At 38.9% G+C, this 24,338-nt stretch overlaps 1 protein-coding gene across 1 annotated transcript in view; it reads left to right on the top strand.

The window, feature by feature from the left end:
- LOC112617106 (CLIP-associating protein 1) overlaps window positions 1-24,338 on the top strand; it is a 304,277-nt gene that overhangs the window by 225,593 nt on the left and 54,346 nt on the right. Inside the window, exons 24-30 of the mRNA XM_025373821.1 lie at window positions 7,447-7,550; window positions 10,714-10,958; window positions 13,964-14,027; window positions 14,625-14,627; window positions 16,773-16,936; window positions 20,127-20,205; window positions 21,244-21,387. Coding sequence (XP_025229606.1) covers window positions 7,447-7,550; window positions 10,714-10,958; window positions 13,964-14,027; window positions 14,625-14,627; window positions 16,773-16,936; window positions 20,127-20,205; window positions 21,244-21,387 — 803 coding nt within the window. The remainder of the gene's footprint in view (window positions 1-7,446; window positions 7,551-10,713; window positions 10,959-13,963; window positions 14,028-14,624; window positions 14,628-16,772; window positions 16,937-20,126; window positions 20,206-21,243; window positions 21,388-24,338) is intronic.

Genomic DNA, 24,338 nt, shown 5'->3' on the forward strand with positions numbered 1-24,338 from the left:
GGCAACTTCGAATTTTTATATATTAGAGGAAAAAAACACCACTTCACTCTGTACTGTTGTCATTGATGACCACTTGCTCTCAGCAAGCCCATCTGTGTTGTCATTTCTAACCGAAGGCAAAACTCAGCCGAAGTTCGTTGCTGCTTAAAAATAAAGTTAATCCAAAGTTTATTCTGAGTCATTGACTTTTTACAATTTATCTTTAATTCTACTACAGATCAGTCTGTGTGTAATTTAATTCAAAGAAGGAACAAAAGTACAATTGCAATAATGTTTAGAAAAGTAAATGAGTTTTCTGTTTAGTGTTAATAGTCCTGCCTTCTAAAATGGACACATAATAAACCCTTTTTAGTTAGTATAAACTGTTGATCCCCAAAAGACATCTGTCAGCACATACTTTTGTGAAAAGGAATATTTTGTATTCTTCAATAATTATTTTTGGCTGCTTGCCATGTTAAGTGCTGTACAGATGTCCATTTTCCTCTTGATAAGCATAAACGTAGAAATCATTTTGTAATAATTAGACCTAGACCTGAAATTATATGGATCTTTGGACTCCAGCAGTCTGTTAATTTTAACTATGTATTTATATAACTGGTCTTTTGAAAACTATACATGTCACTACGAAAGAGGGATGTTAAAAGCATAAGGTCTTAATATATGCCTCTACCTAGCTCGTTCTAAAAATGTTATTCACTGCTTCTGATCTTTTTTCCCTAATCAGTATCGATAATAAAAATCTAGATACATTTCTTTATGACCCATTGTCCTTAATGAGATTCTGAAAAAGAACAGGCAACCACATGCCAAAGCCCTGCTAGACGGTCCCTGTGATTTAGCGAGGCAATACCTGTTGTGAGGTGTTCCACCTTGTTAGCATGAGCCCCTGAGTGGGGCAGCTTACCTATTGCATGTCACCTATTCCACAGCAGTCTGAAGCATTACAGCAGAATTCTCAATAATCAGAGGTGGCAATGATGATTTTTTTTTTTTTTCTGAATGAACTGGTGATTTTTCCTTTTAAATTAAGGCTGTATATCTTTGCATCCTTGCTCACTATTTGAACTTCTGAACAACCTATTTATGAGTGAACAATTCAGTCCTTTATTCGTTATTTTGTCTCTTAGAAGCAATTCAGTGTTTTCCTTTCAAATATGTACTGTTATTTTTGATACTGTCCGTGGAAGCCTCCTTTGGTATCTGGCACGTGGAGCAGGCGAGGTGTGCTGAATTCTTGAGACCCTAATTGAACTCTGAGTGGTTGAGTGAATCTTGTCTGTTTTGTGCATTGTTTGATTAAGTGGATCTGCTTAGCTGTCTTGGTGACAACCCAGAATGTTGAAATGTGTAATTGCCACTACCAAGGCAGAAGGTGTGGGTCCTCACAAACTCTAGCATCAGCACATGTCTTCTGTTGTGGTCAGGGCAGTAGTTAAGTTCTTCGAGCTAAATTTTTGTATCATGCGTTTCCCCTCCTTAGGTTAAACCTAACCCTAAAACTTATGTCCGGCAAGAACAACAGCATTGCTCATGTGTATGCACACCATTTGGAGCAGTCAGCAAGCATAATGCTGTGTGGTCCCTGTTCATCCTCTGGGACAGGTATCATCATCATCAGAGTCTTAGGGAGAATAAGCCACTTTCTCAGGATCACACAGCTAAATGGTGGAGCCAGGGTTTGAATTCAGATTTGACTTCAAGCCTGCCTCATTTGGAAGTAGTTTGGATAATTCAGTGTTTTTCATCTGTTCCTTGAAAATATATTAAATGCTCGTTCTGAGGCTTCTTGATGGGAGGGTGATTAGAAGATGTTTCTGAATCATTTATTCCCAGGCTTGGGGTTAGGACCTGGGAACTCAAAGATACATCCCAGAAGGTTGTTGTCCTCAGGGGAGCTTACTACACATCCTCTGAAGGTTTCTTCTTTAGCTCATTAATTTTAATAATCTCTTCCCACCCCTTTTGGAAATTAGTGAGATCGTGTGTCAGTGCTTCTTTGAATCCACTTACATAGCCAACTCTTTAACAACAACAAAAAAAGAGTAAAAGTACTTATATTCTAGTGAATATATATTTTTAAGTTTGCATTTTTATTGTTTTGGACCATTTCGATGGTACGAATGTATATGGTTATGGTGAGAATTTTTGATTAAGGGAAATAAGGGCTCTGGGGTGCTGTAAATTAGGCTCTCACATAAGTGGGTCTGCCTAGGATTCCAGTGTTGGGTGTTAACTTGTGAATGTGACAGAGGACTCATGGCATGACAGATTTTTTTTAGAATATTCTGTTGAAACTGAACCAAAGGACCACCTGGTAAGGAACCTGCATATCAGGTACTGCTTAAAAACTATTTCAGTCTGAACTATCAAGATAGTGATGTGCTTGTACAAAAATGTATAGTTTGCTTCAGTCTTAACACAAGATATTTTACCAACTTCCTTTTTTAGGGAAAGTGATAATTTTATAATATTCTTTGCCAATTTAGTTTTAATTTTTGTGAATCTTGAGAAAGGGATATTTTCCTTTTTTTGCAAACTGGTAAAATTTGCCAGGTAATCTTTGCTATTTAATACCACATGTGCCATAGGGACGCACATTTTACAAAGTAACATGGACCTTAAAAATTATATTAAAGAATTCGAGGTATTGATATTTTATGACTGAATGTGAGAGCGTTAACATGTACAGAATAGTAGTGTGGATAAAATGTGGCACTGCTCAGTATTATTTTGTTAAACCTATACATTTTCTGTGGTATAATCACTGTGAATTTTTCAGAGTAATGAATGGAAGAATATTATCTTTTGTTTTTTCCTGAGGTTAAGGAAAAGCCATATGTTGCATGGAACTATAGTCAATAAGTTAATGTTTTGAACCAAGTCTTTATTTCATAATTATTTCTAAAAGTTATTTTCTGTCCACATGAGGACAGAATTTAGCATGTATTTCCTCAGGTTGATGAAGTAATATGCTCTTTAGGAATACTTGTTAATAAAATGGTACTATAATAATGTCAGATCGTAAATTGGAGGTTGCTCTTATCTGTTACTGCCACCACCAGCACTACCAACGCTACTAACCATTGTTTAAGTGCTTTATAGCCTCTTTTAATCCTCTCACTAACTCCCAAGAGGTAGGTAACATTAACCGTTATTAGCACCATTTTACAGATAAGATACTGAGACACAGATAGATTTAGTACTTTGCCCAAGGTCAGTCCTATGGCTAGTTGTGATCCAACCAGGGTTTACAGCTGCATTACTGAGCTGGTACTCATAACCAGTGTACTGTAACTGCTTCTCCAGGGAAAAATCATTAAACTTAATACAACCAAATTCCAACAATTACACAAGTACTAATAATTAGGATATGGTCGGGCGTGGTGGCTCACGCCTGTAATCCCAGCACTTTGGAAGGCTGAGGTGGGCAGATTGCTTGAGCCCAGGAGTTCGAGACCAGCCGGGCAACATAGGGAGACCTCGTCTCTACAAAAAAAATAAAATAAAATAAAAAAAATAAAAAGCCGGGTGTGCTGGCACATCCCTGTAGTCCCTGCTACTTAGGAGGCTGAGGCAGGCGGATCTGCTTGATTCTGAGCCATGATTGCGCCATTGCGTGTCAGCCTGGGCAACAGAGTGAGACCTTGTCTGAAAATAATAGTAATAATAATAATTAGGATATTCATGCAACAGAACAACAAACATTTTGACTGGGGAAAATGGAATTCCAACTGTTGAATCCCCTTCCTGTGATTTCATTTTATTTCCGTTGAAGTAACATTATGAACTTCTATGCTTGTTTTTGGTGCATGGTTGCATATGCATCACGTACTGATAAAACATCTCGTGAGCTGAGTTAACAGTCCGTCTTACTGCCGTTCCACTCTGGGATGTAGACGGTGCTCTGTGACTCCTGCTGTTCTTCATGTTGCATATTTCCATACTGGCTGATAGAGGCTTCATGGCGTGAAAATAACCCTGGAGTCCGAGTTGGTTGATGCATAGTTTGGAGCACCTTTAAGAGTGCCTTTGTTGTGCCTGTGTGTTTAATAGCTGTGCGAGAGCCAGCGGGCCACTGTGGAGTTTGGGGACTGGCACTTGCTGTCCATTCATATCCAGCACCATTTCTTCTCATGAGAAAACATGGCCTTGTTGGTAGCAGTCCCTGCATTTCCTTTGGACTGTGGCGTTTTCTGTCTCTGGTACTTCTGTGTTAATCCTGTGGGTGTTGCCATTCCTTTTACCTGCAGCCTCTCGACGTCATTCCAGGTCCACTAGTGCTCTCTCCACTGCTGAATCTGTTGGGCAGTCAGGTGAACAAGTGCTAACTGCATGACTTGGCTTCTTCATATGTTCTAGTTTCACACCCATGTTAACATTTGTTTTCATCTGTGTCGGCTAGCACTTGGCATGTATGCACCTCATTTTTTTCCCCAATGTGCTTTAATTTTTTTAAGTTATTGAATGTTTATAGTTCTGTTAATAGGCTGTAGATGCTTTATAGCCTGTTTGACAACATCGTTTCTCCAGTATTCATATTTACGTTAAAACAAAACATAAAACAGGGAAGTAATTCCCTTCCTGCCACTCTGTCCCCAGGAAAATAACCAAAATTAGGTATTATTTAGGGTTCCTGTGGGGCAAGGGGGCATGGATATCACCCAACAGATTCCCTTCCAAAGTCTTTACTCCGAATAAACTGCCAAATATTAATGCTAGTTATTAATGTCAAGTTCACATTTTTTAAGGTACCATTTAGTTAACAGTGTTGCAAATTATAGCATACATAATTTCATATGTATGAAAATAAGTGTATTGTTCTCAAAGTTTTATGGAAAAACAAGATCAGGATTCAGGTAATCAATTCAGGCCAGAGGTATCCTTTGCAGCCTGCAAGCCCCAAACCTGCTCCCTCAGTTCTGTTTAGCAATACTCAACATCCACTGGTTAGCCACAGTGGCAAAAAGTAAGCATACAGTAATATATCAGTTTGTTAGATTTCATGCTAACAGTCCCTAATGACTACAGTTTTCTCAATTGAGTAAGGTAGAATCTATGAATTTGCAGACCGTTGATGGTGACAATTGTTACCAATTCACTGAGTCTGGTATTTTCTCTTTTTTCCTCTAGATGAAGCCCCCTATACTTTGTTTGTTTGTTTTTGGTTTTTGGGTTTTGGGTTTTGCAACAGGGTCTCACTTGTTGCCCAGGCTTGGAGTGTAGTAGTGTGATCTCGGGTCACTGCAACCTCTGCTACCTCTGCTACCTGGGCCCAAGCGGTCCTCCCACCTCGCTCCCCAAGTAGCTGGGACTACAGGTGCGTGCCACCACACCCAGCTAGTTTCTGTTGTTTTTGTAGAGACGGGATTTCACCGTGTTGCCCAGGCTGGTCTCGAAACTCTTGGGCTCAAGCGATTTACCCACCTTGGCCTCCCAAAGTGCTGGGATTACAGGCAAAGCCACCATGCCCTGCCTCCTGTATATTCTGATTATGTACATTTCCCTGAAGATTAGGGGCCAGACTGAGAGCACAGTCATATGTGTTCATCTCTTGGAAAAATTGAACTTTTAATAGTATCAGAGCCTTGAGACTATGGAACAGATTTTGCTCTGGTGAAAACACAAAGCTTATAGTTTTGCTTAGATCTGGATAAACATTTCCCCTTAAGATTTGAAATTCAAATTGTCTATGATATATATCAAATGATCTGTAGTCACTATGTATGGCAAAGCTGTATGCATCTTGGAAGCACAGAATAATTGCATTGTTCTTATAGTTTTAATTTTGTGTCTGAAAAAATCTGTATTCTCCCTGGAGCAAGAATTGCTGGCATGAGATTTTTTTTTTTTTTAATTTTGTTAGACTTCGTTTTATTTAAGTTTATGCTGGGTAATTTTTTAATGGCTTATAATTGAATTACTTTCATTCTGTTACTCATAAATCTACTATCTACCCTTTTTTAATGAAAAAAAACTTGAACAAAGATCGTCTATAAAACTATATGTGCACAGTAAATCTCACATTTATACTTGTTTCATATTTCAACTGATAAATATAGATATATGTAATTTTTAGTGGCCTGTTTTAGTTTATATGGCACATTACCTTTTAAACATAATGACTAAGATGACAGTTGGAATGACCAGCAAATGCATTAAAAAAGGGGATAGTATAACATACAGTTTTTGTTTCTTTTAAAAAATTCATGACTGTATAACTATTGATAAGCAGTGTTTAAATTTTTCTCCCTTTCTATGGTGGTGGAAGGTATAATGTTTTGAAATTGACATTTTTAAAAAGCTAAATAACAATTCGCTTTTTAAGTTCACCAGTTTGTAGGCACTGTCTTGTTACATATCTAAAATTTTAAATATGTTGTTTTATAGGAAAGATCAATTCATGTAAAATTAGCTTCCCTTTTATTTTAGATGCTTCTAGAATGTGGCTAACATAGAGATTTTCCTTGTCCAATGTCTTATTTGTTAACACAGAGAAAATAGAAAATATTTTATCGTAACATTTTTCTTCCAAAGGTTTTTATATGTTAGACTTTTTAAATAAGAAATTTTTTACTGGTAGATAATGTATAACTCACTTAATGAAGATACGACTTACACTGCCTTTCTCCTAGTGTAGTTTTAATCTCCAGCACTTCCTAAGGAAAGCTGGTCAGCTAATTTAATGGGACTTTAAAAAGTGAGTTTTCATTTCCATGTTCACAAATAAACTTAAAATTATTGTTTGAACTACTAAATTTGTTTTAAATTCTTTGGATTCTTTCTGTTATTTTGTTTATCTGTATAAAGATTACCATTCTAAATTATTTGAGGAACCCAAGTAAAACTTATATTATCTAAATTTTTAATGTTCATCAGTGAAAGTGCAAGATTTTTGGTGATTATTAATTTTAATAAATTGATTTTTAAGTAATTTTTGTTGACACAGGTATCATGACGAACAAATATCTAAAATGAGTTTAGCAATAAACAGTAGTGACACTAATAAAAATTTGCACAGAAATCAATTTGTTTCAAATTTTAATTTTTTACCACACATTGCATTAGAACTCTTATGAAACCATGAAGCTTTCTAATTAGTTTGACCAAACATCAAGGCCACTTGCCTCTATAGGGAAAGCTAAATAGATTAAAAGATTCAACTCATAGCCCAGCTCCCATAAGTTCCCCCTTCCCTCTCATATCTCAGAAACTTTTCAATAATAAAATATCATGTTTGAACAATTTTGAGTGACAGTGCTTTGTGGCACAATAGCATTAAATGTGAACAGCTTAACCTCTACCACTGGTAAAGTCAAGTGTAGTTAAAATTGGCTAGAGATTTTTCAGTGCTTCTGTCTACTTGGTGGGAAGAGGCAGTAGTCCTTGCAAGGAATTGAGATAATTTCAATTAAAGTGACACATCTTTTGCTTTTGTTTTTTAAATAGATCGATTTGGGCTTGGCCAGCCAGGAAGAATACCTGGTTCTGTGAATGCCATGAGAGTTCTGAGCACAAGTACAGATCTTGAAGCTGCTGTTGCCGATGCTTTGGTAAGAGGCACAGTATGTATGTAAACAGAGTCTGTTTGAAATACTCATCTGCATTTCTCTCTGTCTTAACAGGAAATTGCCCCCAAATCAGGTTATTAAATCATCTTTGACACTCTTTAAAATTGTGTAACTGTTGGGTAAATTTATATTGTTATTGTTTGCTCCTTAAACTTTTATCTCTGCACACATATAAGTGAAAATGGACTTTACAGAAAATATTAGCGTCAAGTATTTCTTATCGGTGCTCTTCAGTATCAAGGAGCTTTTGATGACACTGGACTTCTCAGATGTCACTGGGCTTCTTTTTTTCTTTTTAACCATGTTTTTTTTTTTTTTCCCCTGGCACTTCCTTTTTTCCATTCTGTTGCTTCTATTGCTTTACAGACTTTGATGGCATAACCTAGACATTTTATTATAATAATAGGTAATAGAGTTTGAGGTTTGAAAGTCTTGCGTTTATTCTATTATCTTGTCCGTTTGATTTTATGTTGTTTTTCCTAAATCTTTGAGGATGTGAAGCAATGGTGGAGTATGTTTTTGCATCATTATAGTGTAATATCTGAAAACCATAAATGATCATGGATCCTTTAATTTTTTGGTTATGCCAAAAAGTTCCTTGGTAGAATCGGCTTGTGGTCAAATTGCTTTTTAAAGATGTGTTTCAGCTAGTCACACAGTCTCTTGCATATTCCGGTTTATGTGCTCAGCATTTGAAATGGATGTTCTTTAGAACTGTCTGATCACTGGCCTTGCTCTTGCTGTTTTAAGATTTATTCTCTTGTAAAGGAAAAAAGTATGTAATATCCTGCTTTCAGATTCTTAAGTTTTTAATCCAGCCATGTTTTGTCAGATCAACATTTTACAGTTTATGGCTATGGTGATTCCAGTTTTCGTTCCTTCTTGTCTCGCCCTCATTTATTCCTGCTCAGTCAGGTTCTTTGACAAGTATCTGTGAGCAAGCAGTTTGCTACTCTCATAATGCTTTTCCTGTAGGCAAGCTGCCTGGCCATGTTATTCCTCAACCTTATGTATAGAAAGACTTTTTTCTGGCAGGTGCTAGAGTTCAGAGTAATTGCTCTAACTATGGCTTTAAGAGTCAAGAGCTTGAACAGAATTCTCTGAAACTGTTTGTCCTTCCAAGTTGCAGCATTTAGAATCTGTATCTTATTCGTTCAGAGACCCTGGGAAGTGGAGGTCAAAGGGGTGGGAAATGATGGATGTGAAGCCCTTAGTTGAGATTTCCACTTAAGTCAGGGGAATTTCTTAGTTCTTTAAAGAACTGCATAAGGGACTGTGTGTAAAGTTCTAGGAGGCAGAATAGGACTTGAGAGTTTGAGCTTTGGCTTGACTTGACTTGAGCTTTTCTCTGAGCTCTGGCTCCCATTAGATTCATACTGCCCTTGTTACTTTTTGTCCAAACTTTAGTCTCTCCAAGTGACCTGCTTCTGAAGAGAAAACACAGAAATGGTACAGAATCTTTGCCTCACTGAATAGACACCACGGTGCCAGACAGAATGTCTCAGAGGAAGAGATAGAATTAATGGTGACCTTAGAGATTTGCCTCACTGGTATGGGAAAAGTTTTAGCAAAGAATTACAGCAAGTTACCAGAAGGTCTTCTGAGACATGGAGGAGGGTTAGGAAATGCCATTTTGAAAGCATTCTTTATTATTATTCGCTTGATATGAAACGCTTGCTAACCTGTGTTTTTGGTTTGCTAAGATATGTTTTGCTGTACACTTTTGTTGCAAGAACAGTCCCTACATATGCTTCTGACATAATTCTCTATGCTTTTTCCCCATCCTTCAATATTTTCCTGCCTACAGCTGTTAGGAGACTCCAGGAGCAAGGTACCAGTGCTTTAACTTTTGTTTTACAACTTTATTTCTTCTGTTGCAAGTATTTCTTTCAGAAGCTAGTGAAAACCAAAAAATATAGTATAGAAATTCTGATCTGAAACATGATTTTGCTGAATCATAACAGTGATTCACCATCATTGTTGTCTTTATTCATGGTGGAGTCAGTCACCTTTCATGTACATCTGTTTGAGTATTTATTTCGAATGTCAAGCTCTGCTCGTTCGCCTAGTAGTGTTTCATTTTATTAACTCAATTTGTGCCTATTCTTACGTCGTCATGATTTCATGAATGGATTTATCAACATTTTTCTTATTTTAGGAATCTGGTTTTTGTGTGACCATATAATTTATTATCCAAACAAAAATGCTTTTGAGATTAAAAGGGAGATGCTATTAATAATTATGACAATAGGCTTAAGGCAGAACAGTCCTGAGCAAGTTGGATTAATAATAATATGCCATATTATTAGAGAAGTGTATTTGTATGGTTTAAGCCAATAGCTATTTGTTTTGCTTCTATCAATTTTATATAGTTGCTGCTATATCATATTTATGGGTATAGCAGTTTTGTGTTCAGGGTCAGAGAAATGAATAAAGTGGGTATTATAGTCTACTTTCAGAGAAGCCTATTTGTGTTTCAAAACCCTAAGTCTTTAATAAAAGTGGCCAGGAGTTAGAAACCAGCCTGGGCAACAGAGGGAGATGACTTAGGAATCCTTTTACATGGGCTGCTTCTGCCACTGACATTTCAAATTCTGACTTTTTCAGGAAACATAAATATTCACACAAGTTTATCCATAGACCATGCTCAAGATATATTGCTTTTGACTGCGGAGGGGCTGTTGGCTGCATGTATTTGCATTGTGCCAGGTGCCCAGCTGAAATATTTAACATATAATTTCATTTAATCCTCACAACAAGCCTGTATGATAGGTATAATTATTGTTGTCTTAAAGATGGGGAAACCGAAGCAAAAGGCCTAGGAGGCTTTCAGAAGTCATGCAGCCCAGTCAGTGTTGGCACCAGGATTGTGATCTGTCTGTCTTCCTGTAAAGTCCACACACTGTACTAGAGGCCACACTCTTTCCTCTCTACTACAGAGTGCTTTGCTTATTAGTTATTTTACCTAATGGAAAACTGCTTTTCTGTTTGTATTTCCATAATCTGTAAGCACAGGAAAAGTGTGTGTGTGCATATGTCTTTCTACACTTAACTCTTTGTTGTAGATTTTGTTTGGTATGACTCACGGTCATTTCACCTTTCTATTTCTTCCTCAATCACTCCCATCCCTCATTGGTCCTGTCAGAAGAAGCCTGTGAGGAGGAGATATGAGCCGTATGGGATGTATTCTGACGATGATGCCAACAGTGATGCCTCAAGTGTTTGCTCTGAGCGCTCATATGGCTCCAGGAATGGTGGCATTCCCCATTATCTGCGGCAGACTGAAGATGTAGCAGAAGTTCTCAACCACTGTGCTAGTTCAAACTGGTCAGAAAGGAAAGAAGGGCTTCTGGGCCTGCAGAACTTACTGAAGAGCCAAAGAACACTGAGGTGAGGACCACAGCAAGAATATGAGCTAAGTTTGAATCCCCTGTTGAACTCTTCAGGGGCTTAAAGGGTTTTCCTATAATTAATGGAGTTTTCAAGAGGTCGCTTGCAGGAACAGGCACTAAAGGTACCAAGATGACTGAGAGACAGTCCCTGCCATCCAGAGGCTTTGAAATATCTGGCAAATATCCTTTTTCTCTTTCACTTTTTTTTTTTTTTTTTTTTTTTGAGATGGAATCTCGCTCTGTTGCCTAGGCTGGAGTGCAGTGGCATGATCTTGGCTCACTGCAACCTCCGTCTCCCGGGTTCAAGCGATTCTTCTCCCTCAGCCTCCTGAGTAGCCGCGCCACCACGCCTGACTAATTTTTGTATTTGTAGTAGAGACAGGGTTTCACCATATTGGCCAGGCTGGTCTCAAACTCCTGACCTCGTAATCTCTGCCTGCCTTTACCTCCCAAAGTGCTGGGAATACTGGCGTGAGCCACTGCGCCCAGCCCATCTGGCAAATAGTCTGTAACTTATTAGGCTGATAAAAGATTTAGGGTGGACACAGTGGCTCATACCTGTAATCCCAGCACTTTGAGAGGCCAGGGCAGGAGGAGCACTTGAGTCCAGGAGTTTGAGACCAGCCTGGGCAACAAAGGGAGACCCCCATCTTTTCAAAAAAGTTAAAACGTTAGCCAGATGTGGTGACATGCATCTGTAATCCCAGATACTTCAGAGGCTGAGGCAGGAGGATCACATGATCCCAGAATTGGAGATTGCGGTGCATTATGGTTACACCAGTGCGCTCCAGCCTGGGTGACAAAGCAAAACCTTGTCTCAAAAACAAAACAAAACAAAACAAAAACCCCATGTTTGGTTCCCTTCTGTTTCATATTTGTCCAGTAGATGTTATTTGAGAAATGTCTATGTACAGTATGCAATTCAGGTTTAAAATAAATAAATAAAACAACCCTGCAGGTTAGTACGGTTCATTATACTTTAGAGTCCTAGATAGGATGTTATCAGTCTTAGTCTGGAAAATGTTGATGCACATGTGCATATATGTAGCTTATAAATGTACATAGTAAGGAGGTAACAAAATGGAGCACTCTAGTAACAGCATTGTCTTTTAAATGGATTGTTTTTGCTTTTTTCTTTGTTTCTGTTTCATGAATTTTCTAAAGTAAGCGTGTATTATACATACCAAAAAAGTATGTGGTTATACCATATTTTGTCAAATCTAAGGCACCGTACACACACACCCTTATTTTTAGCCCTTTAATAAATGTCACGTGTATTAAACCGTGACAGCACAAAAATGTCATTGATTATAAGATGACTCAGTTACAGAGATGTGAAAATTAGAGAAAGGAGATGTGAATGGGAACTAAGAAATGGGCGACTTAGAATACATGAAATGCAGTCTACTTTATCCTTTGGATAGTTTTTGTAAGATAAGTTAATGGTCATAGATGGGCATCCGTCTTGGGTTCTGTAAGGCTAAGTGAGCACTGGCTGATAAGTCGCCCAGCTCTCACTGTGGCTCTTCAGGCCATCTGACTCCAGCCTCCTGTACTCATACCTGACCCCCATTATTCATCTGTTCATGAAGGCGATATAGGAAGTTTTGTCATGTGCCTTCTGAAACACAGGCATCCTGTGACGCTCTGGTCACCTGTCAGAAACAGAAGATGGTTTGTCACGATTGTTCCTCAAGAATCTGTTTAATCCTGGTGGTCCCACTTTGTAGATTCTTAGTGTTCACTAAGTACCTATTAAATAATTTCTAGGAATCTGTTGATTGGCATTGGTCTAATCTAGGTTATATCGTTAACAATATTGAAGGGTCCTTGAACCAACTGTCTCATCCACATAAGAAGGCATTAATCAGGGATGATTTGTGGAAGAGAGGACCCTTCTATCAAACTTTAACCATGGGACTTGGTGGTTGTCAAGGATCAGAAAAGACAAAGGGCACCAATGTGAAATGAATGTTTGCTTTGTCCTAGGTGCAGTAGAAGGTACAATGTGTTATCTTTTTTCATCCTCTCAGCAGCCACATGACATGGCTTACCCTGTTTGACCAATAAGGAAAAACCAGGCTTAAAGATAGCAGAGTACTTATTTATTTTATGTATTTATTTTTGAGACTGAGTTTCGCTCTTGTTGCCCAGGCTGAAGTGCAATGGCGTGATCTCGGCTCACTGCAACCTGTGCCTCCTGGGTTCAAGCGATTCTCCTGCCTCAGCCTCCTGAGTAGCTGGGATTATAGGCACTCGCCACCATGCCCAGCTGATTTTTGCATTTTTAGTAGAGACGGAGTTTCACTATGGTGCCAGGCTGGTCTTGAATTCCTGACCTAAGGTGATCCACCTGCCTTGGCCTCCCAAAGTGCTGGGATTACAGGTGTGAGCCACTGCGCCCGGCACAGAGTACCTTATTTACAGCAGAACTGAGATTAAAATCCAGGTCTGTCTGACCCTGAAACACATGCTGTTTTGTTTTTTGCCTTTTTCGTTTTGTACCTCTCATTACAATGCAGGATAGACATGCTTTTTAAACTTTATTCCATTGCTTTTCAATCGTGGCATGTGGAAGACACAGCTGGGATAAAATGAAAAAGATTTTGGTGCATGGCTTTATCACTTCCAGATGTGTCCCCTTGAGTAAATCACTCAGTCTTAGTTTCCTCATCTTAAAATGAGAACCGATCTCTGGTTTTGTATTCCTATTTGATTTAGCTACAAATTAAGTAAGAGTTTGTGAAAAAAAACCTTGTTATGTAGATATAAATTATGTAAAGCTTATGTAGTTGACTGATCAAACAGATTACCCAGGTGTGGTAGTGTTCACCTCCCAGCTACTCAGGAGGCTGAAGTGGGAGGAACGCTTGAGCTTGGGAGATTAAGGCTGTAGTGAGCTATGATTGCACCACTGCGCTCCAGCCTGGATGATAGAATGAGACCCTGTCTCAAAAATAATACGAGTAGTCAATTCATTGAATCCTGTTTTATTTCTTCTAGTCGAGTTGAACTGAAAAGGTTGTGTGAGATCTTCACCCGGATGTTTGCTGACCCTCATAGCAAGGTAGGTCTGGAAGTCATGCCTGCCCTGTCTTTCCCCCTGCATGTCTGTGTGCTCTGTGTGATATACTATCCAAGAATGAGAGCGAATTCCCGATAGTGCAGTTCCGACCTTACAGAGTAACACCAGTTTCAGCACTAGTGTATGTTACATCTTTCAAAAACAGAATTCTTGGAAACTTACATGTGCATAAAATTTCAAGTTAATTAAGTGTGCTTCAAGTAAGAGTTATCAGGGAGAGAATCAGATGGTCTTTCTTACATTCAGCAAATATTTCTGTATGTCTCCTGTTAGCCAGACAGTGAGGTAGGTGCTAGGGTATAAGATCGTATTATAATATCATGCATTTTTTAATGTTATAGTATATAGTGAAGAAAATAAGTGTATAATTATTTTTGTATCCCATGTAGAATATGTCTGTATAGGACAAGATAGAAAAAATGAAAGTATTTAATGGATTTATTGAAAAACCAGATTATTTCTTAAAATAAGATTTTGCTGTTCCCAAGAACTTGCTGAATTGGTGATCACTTAGGTGGTGCCCACACCTCCTGAGGGCCATAGGGAACACTAAGCCTGAGGAATGCTTTTTCTGAGGAGAGAGTCCCAGCTGAGGGGGAAACGCCCATGCGTATGGGACAGAACACTTTCCAGGGGTGGTGGAAAAGGGGTGAGAGAAGGACTCTTTACAGAAATTTACTTGGGGTCTAGATTTTAAATACCATTGTTTGGGAGGAGGCCCTTAGAGACTATTAAATGCTTTTAGAGGAAGAAAGTAGAGGGCAGGATGAAGATTTAGGGAAAGGGGTAGATAAAGGACAAAAGTAAGGTATGGAAATGGATAGAACCTTAAATGAGCAGAAGCAAATCTTTAATGCTGACATGCAGGATCAACTAGTTTTCCTAGTAAAGATGGCCTCCTCCGAGTCTTCCTGGAAGAAAGAAACCGGTGGCGGCCAGAGAGCCCAGCCAGTTAGTCATCATCATCTTTCTTTTCCTATCCTTGCTTCCTCGTAGGAATTGTCCTTGAAATATCAAACATCCATCCACCCATTCATTCACCCAGTCATTTAACATTTACTGAGTAACTGCTTTGGGGCGGGGATATAGAAAAGAAGATATGGCCCCAGCCTTTTGAGGTGCTCAAGAGCGTAAAGGGGAGTGAATGCAAGGGTTCTCCTCCCCTCTCCCCACAGCTCTCCTCACTCAGTGTCATTCTTGAAGCATGTCTTAAACTTTCTGCTATGACCCTCACAGCAAAGTCAACATTAACAATATTAATAAAAATCCACTGGGCACGGTGGCTTACAGCTGTAATCCCAGCACTTTGGGAGGCTGAGGCGGGTGGATCACTTGAGGTCAAGAGTTCGAGACCAGCCTGGCCAACATGGCGAAACCCTGTCTCTACTAAAAATATAAAAATTAGCTGGGTATGGTGGCGTGTGCCTGTAATCCCAGTTATTTGGGGGGCAATCACTTGAACCTGGGAGGCGGAGGTTACAGTGAGCTGAGATCGCACCACTGCACTCCAGCCTGAACAACAGAGTGAGATTCTGTCTCAATAAAAATTCAGGAAAGACTGAGCTTAAACCTTTAAAGGCCACATAGATATCCAAATTTAAAATGTATCAAGATTCTTCTCTAAGGTAGTGTTAAAAGCAGTAAGATTTAATGCATAAGCATAATTAGATTCTTAAGATTTAAAACATAAGCACTATTAGATGGTTTAGAACATTGATAAATTTCTGTTACCTGTCACCCCTAGATTGCTGATTCAGAAGCAGAATGTGAGGATAAAGAAGGAAATTTGTTTCCATCAGAAGTCTCTTGTACAGTGAGTTTGGAGGTCTCAGTTTAGTTAATATTTGTTAGCTGCCTGTAAGCTAAGCCAGGAATCCCACAGCTAAATGACCTTTTTCCTGAGCTGTCTCACAGGAGACCCCTGGTGGTGAATAGTTGCTCTACTAGAAATGAGGCGGTATAGGGTTCATGGGCTGTCCAAGTAGAACAAGTTTCGTTAGCAAGGTAGGGATACTCAGTGCTACTTTTCTCTCTGAAATTGGTTCAGAGATATTCCACTATGCACTCTATTTTGCCTTAGCAAAAATTATTACACAACAGCATGAGAATTATGTTAATATCTTTTATTCTAAGCTGTAACCATCTGTTACTTTATGATAGCTGAAATTGGTGTACATCAAAATATCTGACGTGAAAAGCAATAGCTACACACTAGTGAGTAGGTGTTTTTATTGGCTTATTTTATAATAGTATGTGTTGACTGCTAGATAGTGAATAAGAATACTATAGAATTAGGACACAAGGATTTGTTGTTGTTTAAGAAAGAAAAGCCTTCATGATTAAACTCAGAAAAGTTCATTTCTCTCTGTACTGCTTTTTAAAGACGTATATTGAGGGAGGAGAGAATATTTCATTGGTTTGTAGCCTTTTCAGGTTTTCTTAAACGCATGAAAATGGTATTAATTCACTGCCAACTAACATGGAATTTGTTTTGTTGCATGGCCTCGTTTGCGGTGGAATTCACAACAGAGAGTAAGTTCCATTCCTTTTTCCTTTATCTGTTTTCTGCACTACATTTTCCTTCTGTACTAGGAACAGTTGTTGACAGTGTTAACCTAAGTTACAAGAGTCTGGGCAAAGCACGTATGGGCATTTTTAATGTTTTGTAGACTTTGGAGGAAATTGTGAATTCAATATGTGAAGTACTTGGTTTTCATTTGTGTCTAGGTTTTCAGTATGTTTTTGGAGACTCTTGTGGATTTCATAATAATTCATAAGGATGATTTACAAGACTGGCTTTTTGTTCTTCTCACACAATTACTTAAGAAAATGGGAGCAGATTTACTTGGATCTGTGCAAGCAAAAGTTCAAAAGGCTCTAGATGTCACAAGGTAAGTGTTTAAGAGTTAGTTTTGACATTACAGGATACTTGTAGGTGACTTTTTGCCATTCTCTTTTGTTACCCATGGCGTTTGTCACTCACTTGAATATCTTTTACTCAGTTCTCACTTTCTGTTGTTGACATACTTGTTGACATGTCTCACCAATCCATGAAATGAAATACCATATCTTCCTTGTGTTGATATTACTTTTGTATTTAAGACATACATAACAAACAAATGTAAAACTTTGGAAATTGATTCTCTTCTCATTAAAAAACATTTAAAGAAAACATTTAGAATATTTGTTTACATTTTTCTGAAGACCTTAGTGTTTTTATTACTTCAACTTACAAGTCATACTAGAAATTGTTCTATCAGTGTATGATGTAGAGTTTCCATTGGTCCAGGAAAATTCTCTAAATTGACAGTACATTGGCTCAGAGATTAATAGCACATTTGCAGTAGTTGTGACCCTTCTGGCTGTTATGAGAAAAGGAAAACTGCTGAAACCCAGAAAAGTTAGAAAAGACTACGTGCTGCTGCTGTTCAGAAACTGCTTCTCTATCGTCTGCGCAGTTGTGGGTCCTCAGTATGCAAGTATGAGAATTAAAAGATCTTGGAAGACACTTTGCAGTAATGTCTTGGTTGTGATTTGGTGGAATATGGATGGGGGGGAATGTCAAATTGGTGAACTTTTTTAAAGAACAAAGGAATAACTTCCAAGTGACTCAGAAAATTATCAGGGCGATAACTTTTATAAGTTACTACAACCTGGAATAATTATAGTTATCATAGAATTTCAAGATGAAAGGACCTTAAAGATGATGCTCATTTTATCAGTGAGAAACAGACACTTTACCTTGACTTTGTGTTAGTGGCTGTTTGGGAATGAAAATCCAGGATTTCTGATGATTGCACTGTTGTCTGTTCTTATTGTTGCAGGCTGTCTTGTGGGTGTGTGTCCTCACCTCCTGTCAGGGCAGGGGGGTGGTATGGATAGCACTAGAGCCTTCTCTTCCCTTTCTGGCTCCCTTGACTAGCACAGTAGCATATCCTGCCCTGCCAGCTTCCCTATATGTGCAGCTGTTACATGACTCTGACTTCCAAGTATGCATCTGTTCCTCTACACCATGATGCCAGCTGTTTTCTTTTGGCCCTTGACCCTGTCAATCTGTGTAATTGCATTGCTCTAGAATTCTATTATCCAGAGAGATTTCCCTTCTGGTTTTTAATGAACTCAAAGTAATGTACTTGCGTCTGTTGGTGAGGCCTTAAAAAAAGAATAATAATAAATAAATAAGAATGAAAGTAACGTACTACATTTGCAATAAAGCCTTCAAACTTTGTCATTCCTTTGCATGGCTAAACTTAGTGGAGTTAGGGGGCATTACAGTACACCATTATACCAGTGAATTATAAAGGTTTAGCCAAGATTGACTGAGGGGTAGGCTGATAAGCTGGTATAATCGAGTGGAGTAGATAGGAGGGCTCTTGAAAGGCTGGGGCCAGTTGTGACCACATTGGGACATGGGCTCAGTAGTACCAGACTTTTAAAGAAATGTGAGAAATGTGGATTTGGGCAACATATTTGAGAATTTTTTAAGATACTGTGAAGGCCAAATAAAACACATATGAGCCAGACTTGGCCTATAGGTCACTTAATTTAGGTGAATTAACCAATGACCAGATCCATTTCATATTTTTAGGAATGGTAGGACTATTAAGATTGTATTCCTAAACTTTGGTGATTAAGGAATACAGTTGTGACTTCCTGTTAGTTTTCCTGGATGCCCCTTTAAGAGTCCTCATCTCAGTAGATTTGGTCTGAGTGCCTAAAGCATTTTTAATATTCCCTTCTTTTTCTCAGCAGTTGGGATACACAGTTGTTTAAGCTGATCTACAATAGTCAGTGACTATTAATAGGAGGTTTTAGTGATGGCTGAGAATTGCTTCTCAGTTTATAGACTTCAGTGCTAATCTGCCTCAGTTTCCTTTCCTTTGCCTGTGCCTAACAATGGCGTATTTCCCGATTATACACACCCATTACTGAAATGTCTTCTCCATCCACCCCATGCTGCCAGAAAAAGGGAGGGACATTTTGTGGGTGGCTTGTTGACAGTCACGTAAATCAGGTATACTAAAGTGTACTTTCCTTCCCGAAGCAATCTTCAGAGATTCCAGGGTACAACTAGATGGTGGGAGGAAAGGGTACTATTGGATCAAATTCACTTTTTATTAGTAATTGTATGTAGGCTAACACTGGTACCTAATATATGCCATGTGCTTTTTATTTTTGTTGTATGATTTTATTTACTTTTCAAATCAATTCTATTTGCTTCATTTTAAAGAGTCAAACCTACTTCTTTATTTTACTACATTTATGTAGATTGGGAAAAATCTCTAAGGGGGTCCAAAGAAAGCAGTGTAGATACTTGCCTTGCATTTATCTTTCCTGTTAATATGGACGTTACATCACCATTTTCCACATGGGCCCCATTGTGCAATTTTTAACTAATACTAGTAATTACAGCATTTTAACAGAAAGAGCACTGACTCTCTGGCCAAGAGTCCCTGAGGGCTACTTGATTGGATCAGAGATGCATGATGACCACGAGAAATAAGATCAGCAAAGGCAAGAATGGAGCAAGAGAAGGGGCTCCTGGGGCCCCAGGCTTCTGTGTGTGATTTGTGGCTGGATGGGAAATGTTTTGTCGCCGTCTCACAGGCGACACACTTTTGTGGTGTGCAGGGACCCTAAGCCGTGACCAGGACCAAAGAGGATGGTGCGGTTAGTTTAAGCAGGGTCAGCTGTAAGCAGCCCAGTCAGGATGTAAAAATGAGATTTGGGTAGCAGAAGCGATTTTTATGTTGACGCAATATCCAGAAAGGTAGCTGGAGGGAAAATGAGCAACTCCCTAAAAAGGCGGGTAGAAATTTCTTCCTTAGTTTATTGCTTAGTCTTAATTTTTTGAATAGCCACTCAAAGTAAGTTCAGTTTGTGTTTGGGGACTGCAAAAAGATTTTCCTTTTTCCATATTTTCTGTATAACATGTATTACTTTACATAAAACGAAAAGCACTGTTAAAAATGTGAACAGGGTTTTACATACATTAACTTACAATGATATGCTTTTGTTAAATAGTTTTATATTGTTTTGTAATAAATTTCTTTAAAAATCACTTTTTTCCCACCATCCTAGGGACTCCTTTCCATTTGATCAACAATTTAACATTTTGATGAGATTTATTGTGGATCAAACTCAAACTCCAAACCTCAAGGTCAGTAATTATTTGTCGTTACAATTCAACCCTGGAACTCAAATTTGCTTAAATTTTCTTTTGTTTGTACATGACCCATGTTTAGCTATTGTGAATAAATCTGCTGTGAGCATTCTTGCTTGATTCTTTGTGGACATGTTCCTGTTTCTCTTGGTTTGGTACCTAGTAGTGTATTTGCTGGTTCATCGGATAGGTATATGTTTAGCTTTTTTAGAAACCACTAAAATGGTGGTACCATATTGTATTCCTACCAGTAGTTTATGAGAGCTCTAGTTTTTCTGCATCCTCACTAACATTTGGGCAGTACTAGTCTTTTTCACAATTAATATTTAAACTAGAAAATTAAGACATTCTTATGTGTGGAAATAGGTATCTTGTTGGAATGTTTAATATTAACATTCTAAGCTATGCAAGTTAATTGTTACATGTTGTGGAAAATCATACCTGTAATAACAAGACCAAGTTTGAGGGAGGATGTGTGTTAATTTGAATTAGGTCACGTTCATTGTCTGTTCTTTGATCATTAACTTTTTGGAGGTTTTAGGATGAGCCTAATAAATAATTACCTTTTTCTCCTGAAGTCAAAACTAGTTGAGAAGTTGATGGTGAAGTTAGGGCAGAGCATCAGCTTGATTACTGAAAATGCTGCCTTACAGAACATGGCCTAGAATGTGTGACAAGACTAGAGCTGAACGTACCCTGCAGTCAGTGGCAGAGCTGGAAATCCCACAGGCCTCTCGCAAGGGCTCCTGCCCCGGAAATGTCTTGCAGCATAGGTGAGGGGGAGAGCACACTTCTCTACAGGCACCTAAAAATGAAGAGAACTGGAGTCGTGTGCTTCTTCCTGTCCCCAGACTTACCAGTCAGTCATTTCATGCTTTTTCCCCTGTTGGATGTCGCTCCATGTGGAAACTATCAATACAGGAGAAAGAAAGGAGATCCCTCTCAACAGGGTTTACTTTTCTCTAGCACCTGATAAGAACTGTGTTCAAAGATGCATCAAGTGTACTTAATGTTTATAGTTATTGGCTCTTTCAGGTCAAAGTTGCAATCCTGAAATACATTGAGTCTCTGGCCAGACAGATGGATCCAACAGATTTTGTAAACTCTAGTGAGACAAGGCTTGCTGTTTCTAGAATCATAACCTGGACAACAGAACCAAAGAGTTCAGACGTGAGAAAGGTATGTCCGAGAGAACTGATGTATAATTACAGATTGTTCCTGGGCTTGTGGTAGACAAATGTATTTAGAAACTTGAAAACCACGCCGCCCACACACAAACCTTTTGTCCCTAAGGCTCTGCTGTTGCTCTTTTCTCTCTCTGGCTCTGCCCAGTTTTGAACATAAAAATGAAAATCTGAGCTCTTGCACGATGGCCTTGTGGTTTCCCCAGGCATCTATTTTATATATTTTCTAATATGAAATCACTAGTAAATTAGTGTCTTTTACACAGATGTTTGTTTTCCTTATATCAGTTTGTAATACATACTTTGAAGACAAAATTGCAGACCTAGGGCTGGCTGGCTACAGGGTCCCTGATCGTTAAAATGTAGTTGAAAAGTTTGATAAGATGCAATAGATTCTTAAAAAAGAGCAAACGTCTTTCAATATGTAGCACATAAGTATGGGTGTGATATGTGAGTATGTGCTTCTGCGATGGAATGTTACTTAAGTATTGCCTGCTACAGGCTGAAACATATTTTAGATTTGCATATTACCTCGATTAGGGCCTGTTTGGAACAAACGAGCTTTGATGATAATGCCCACTCCCTGTGGACGTGCACATTAGAATATTTGAACAAGGACTTATTGTCCTTACTATTCTATTCAGAACATTACAGATAATTTTGAATTATTAGCCTGAGGCTCCAAAAACCTCAACTTATTTTAATACTAGCTCAAGCCAAATATAAATAGAACATTAGATATCTTGCCAGAAATCACTTCGTTCATTTACTGTTTGAATGAGCTTCAACACTTGTTTCAGTTATTTTGGATTATACAGTGTTACTTCGCAAAGCTTTATCTCCACTGACGTGCTACTTTCCATGCCTGCCCCCCTACTTCTCCTTTCCCATTGTGAGGTGTACTTAAATCCTCACCTTCACACCTAACTTATACCTAGGTTCTAGGACAATAATCCTGATCTTCAGAGGAATTTGAGAAGATTCAGATTTAATAGTTCCCAGTCCTGGCTGCAATTAAAATCAACGTAGATTTCTGAGCTCTATTCCCAAGGAATTTGATTTCATTGGTATAGGGCAGAACCTAGACACTCTGTTGTTTTTTTGATGGGCGTTCCTTTCACTCTTGGCTGATTTTTAATACACAGACAAGGCCTAGTATTTTGGGCCATGGCCCTGGAATGAACCTCAAGACATACAGACTACTGATGTAGTCTTGATCTGTTTCTTGCAAATTCTCTTGCTAGGCAGTGTTGCTCCTCAGTATCTTCAGGACTAGGCTTGGCCTCTGTGTTCCCTGGCATCTTCCCCACCACCCTGCCTTGGACCTAGAGTTTTTGTGCTTCCTCTAAACCCACTTTAGTGGTTAGGGCCCTGTTACCCTGGGCAACTTCCTTCAAACTGATGGAATACTGGCCTGGTTTTCTGTATGTTGTCACTCAGTGCACTCTGTATTAATCATAGAAAGCTTCCTAGAGAAGATAAGATTCATCCTCAGATGTGGAATATGGATGCAGTTTGCTTAAGCGATGAGTTTAGGGGAAGGACAATAGTCCTGTTTAAGAAATGAGATTTGTCTGGGAACAGTGAAATAGACTGATATGTCTGAAGCAGAGGGTTTGGGAAGTTGAGCAGTAAGGAGACTGTTTTGCTCACCCTGCATGCTCAGTGCCTGGCATATGCCTGGAGTAACATAGTAGGCATTAATATATTTTGAATGAATTAATGAATGATAACTACCCATATGGAATGATTTCATTTCAAATGATATTTTGAAGCCATCATTTTTAAAACCATAGTTTTGGAAGTTCCCTTCTTTTGACTTCTTTATTCGTTTTCTATTGTATAACAAATTACCACATACTTCCCTTGAAACAATACAGATTATCTCACGGTAATAAATCAGGAATCTGGCATGTGTTCTCTGGGTCCTCTGGTCGGTGTCTCAGAGGCTGAAACAAGATGTCATCTGGATCTGCAGTCTCATCTGAGGCTGAGATCTTCTTCCAGCTCATTGGTTCTTGGCAAATTTCAGTCTCTCGCCGGTGTAGAACTCAGCCGCCTGCTTTCTTGCTGACTGTCAACTGGGGAGCCATTCTCAGATAGTAGAGGCTACCAGGAAGTTTGCTTATTCAAAGCTATCGGGAGAATACATGAAGAAATAATAACTAAGAAACTCCCCAAATTCGACAAAAAACATTATACATCTAAGTAGCCCAACAAACTAAAAAAATTTGGATTTTTTGTTTGTTTGTTTATTTGTTTGTTTTGAGATGGAGTCTCGCTCTGTCACCCAGGCTGGAGTGCAGTGGTGCGATCTCAACTCACTGCAGTCTCCGCCTCCCGGGTTCAAGTGATTCTCCTGCCTCAGCTTCTTGAGTAGCTGGGATTATAGGTGCACACTACCACACCTAGCTAATTTTTGTATTTTTAGTAGAGACGGGGTTTCACCATGTTGTTCAGGCTGGTCTTGAACTCCTGACCTCGTGATCCGCCCGCCTTGGCCTCCCAAAGTGCTGGGATTACAGGCGTGAGCCACCGCGCCCAGCCAAGATCTTTTAATAAAAGGATTCACACCTAGACACATAATATCTAATTGCTGAAAGCCAAAGCTTGCTGAAAGCAGCAAGAGGGGAGAAACTCATCCCATGCACAAGATCCTCAATAAGATTAACAGCTCATTTCTCTTCAGAAACCACGGAGGACAGAAGGCAATGGATGACATTGAAGGTGCTGAAAGAAAAAAAGCGATTAGCCAAGAATTCACTGTTTGGCAAAACTCTAATTCCAAAATGAAGGAGAAATTAAAACAAAGCCAGCCATAGAATCTCTCTCATTTTGAATCTCCCTGATGCCCTTTTTTTTTTTTTTTGGTGAGACAGAGTCTTGCTCTGTCGCCCAGGCTGGAGTGCAATGGCCCGATCTCAGCTTACTGCAAGCTCCGCCTCC

The sequence above is a fragment of the Theropithecus gelada genome, unplaced genomic scaffold (assembly GCF_003255815.1).
Source record: "Theropithecus gelada isolate Dixy unplaced genomic scaffold, Tgel_1.0 HiC_scaffold_15883, whole genome shotgun sequence".
Classification (NCBI taxonomy): Eukaryota; Metazoa; Chordata; class Mammalia; order Primates; family Cercopithecidae; genus Theropithecus; species Theropithecus gelada.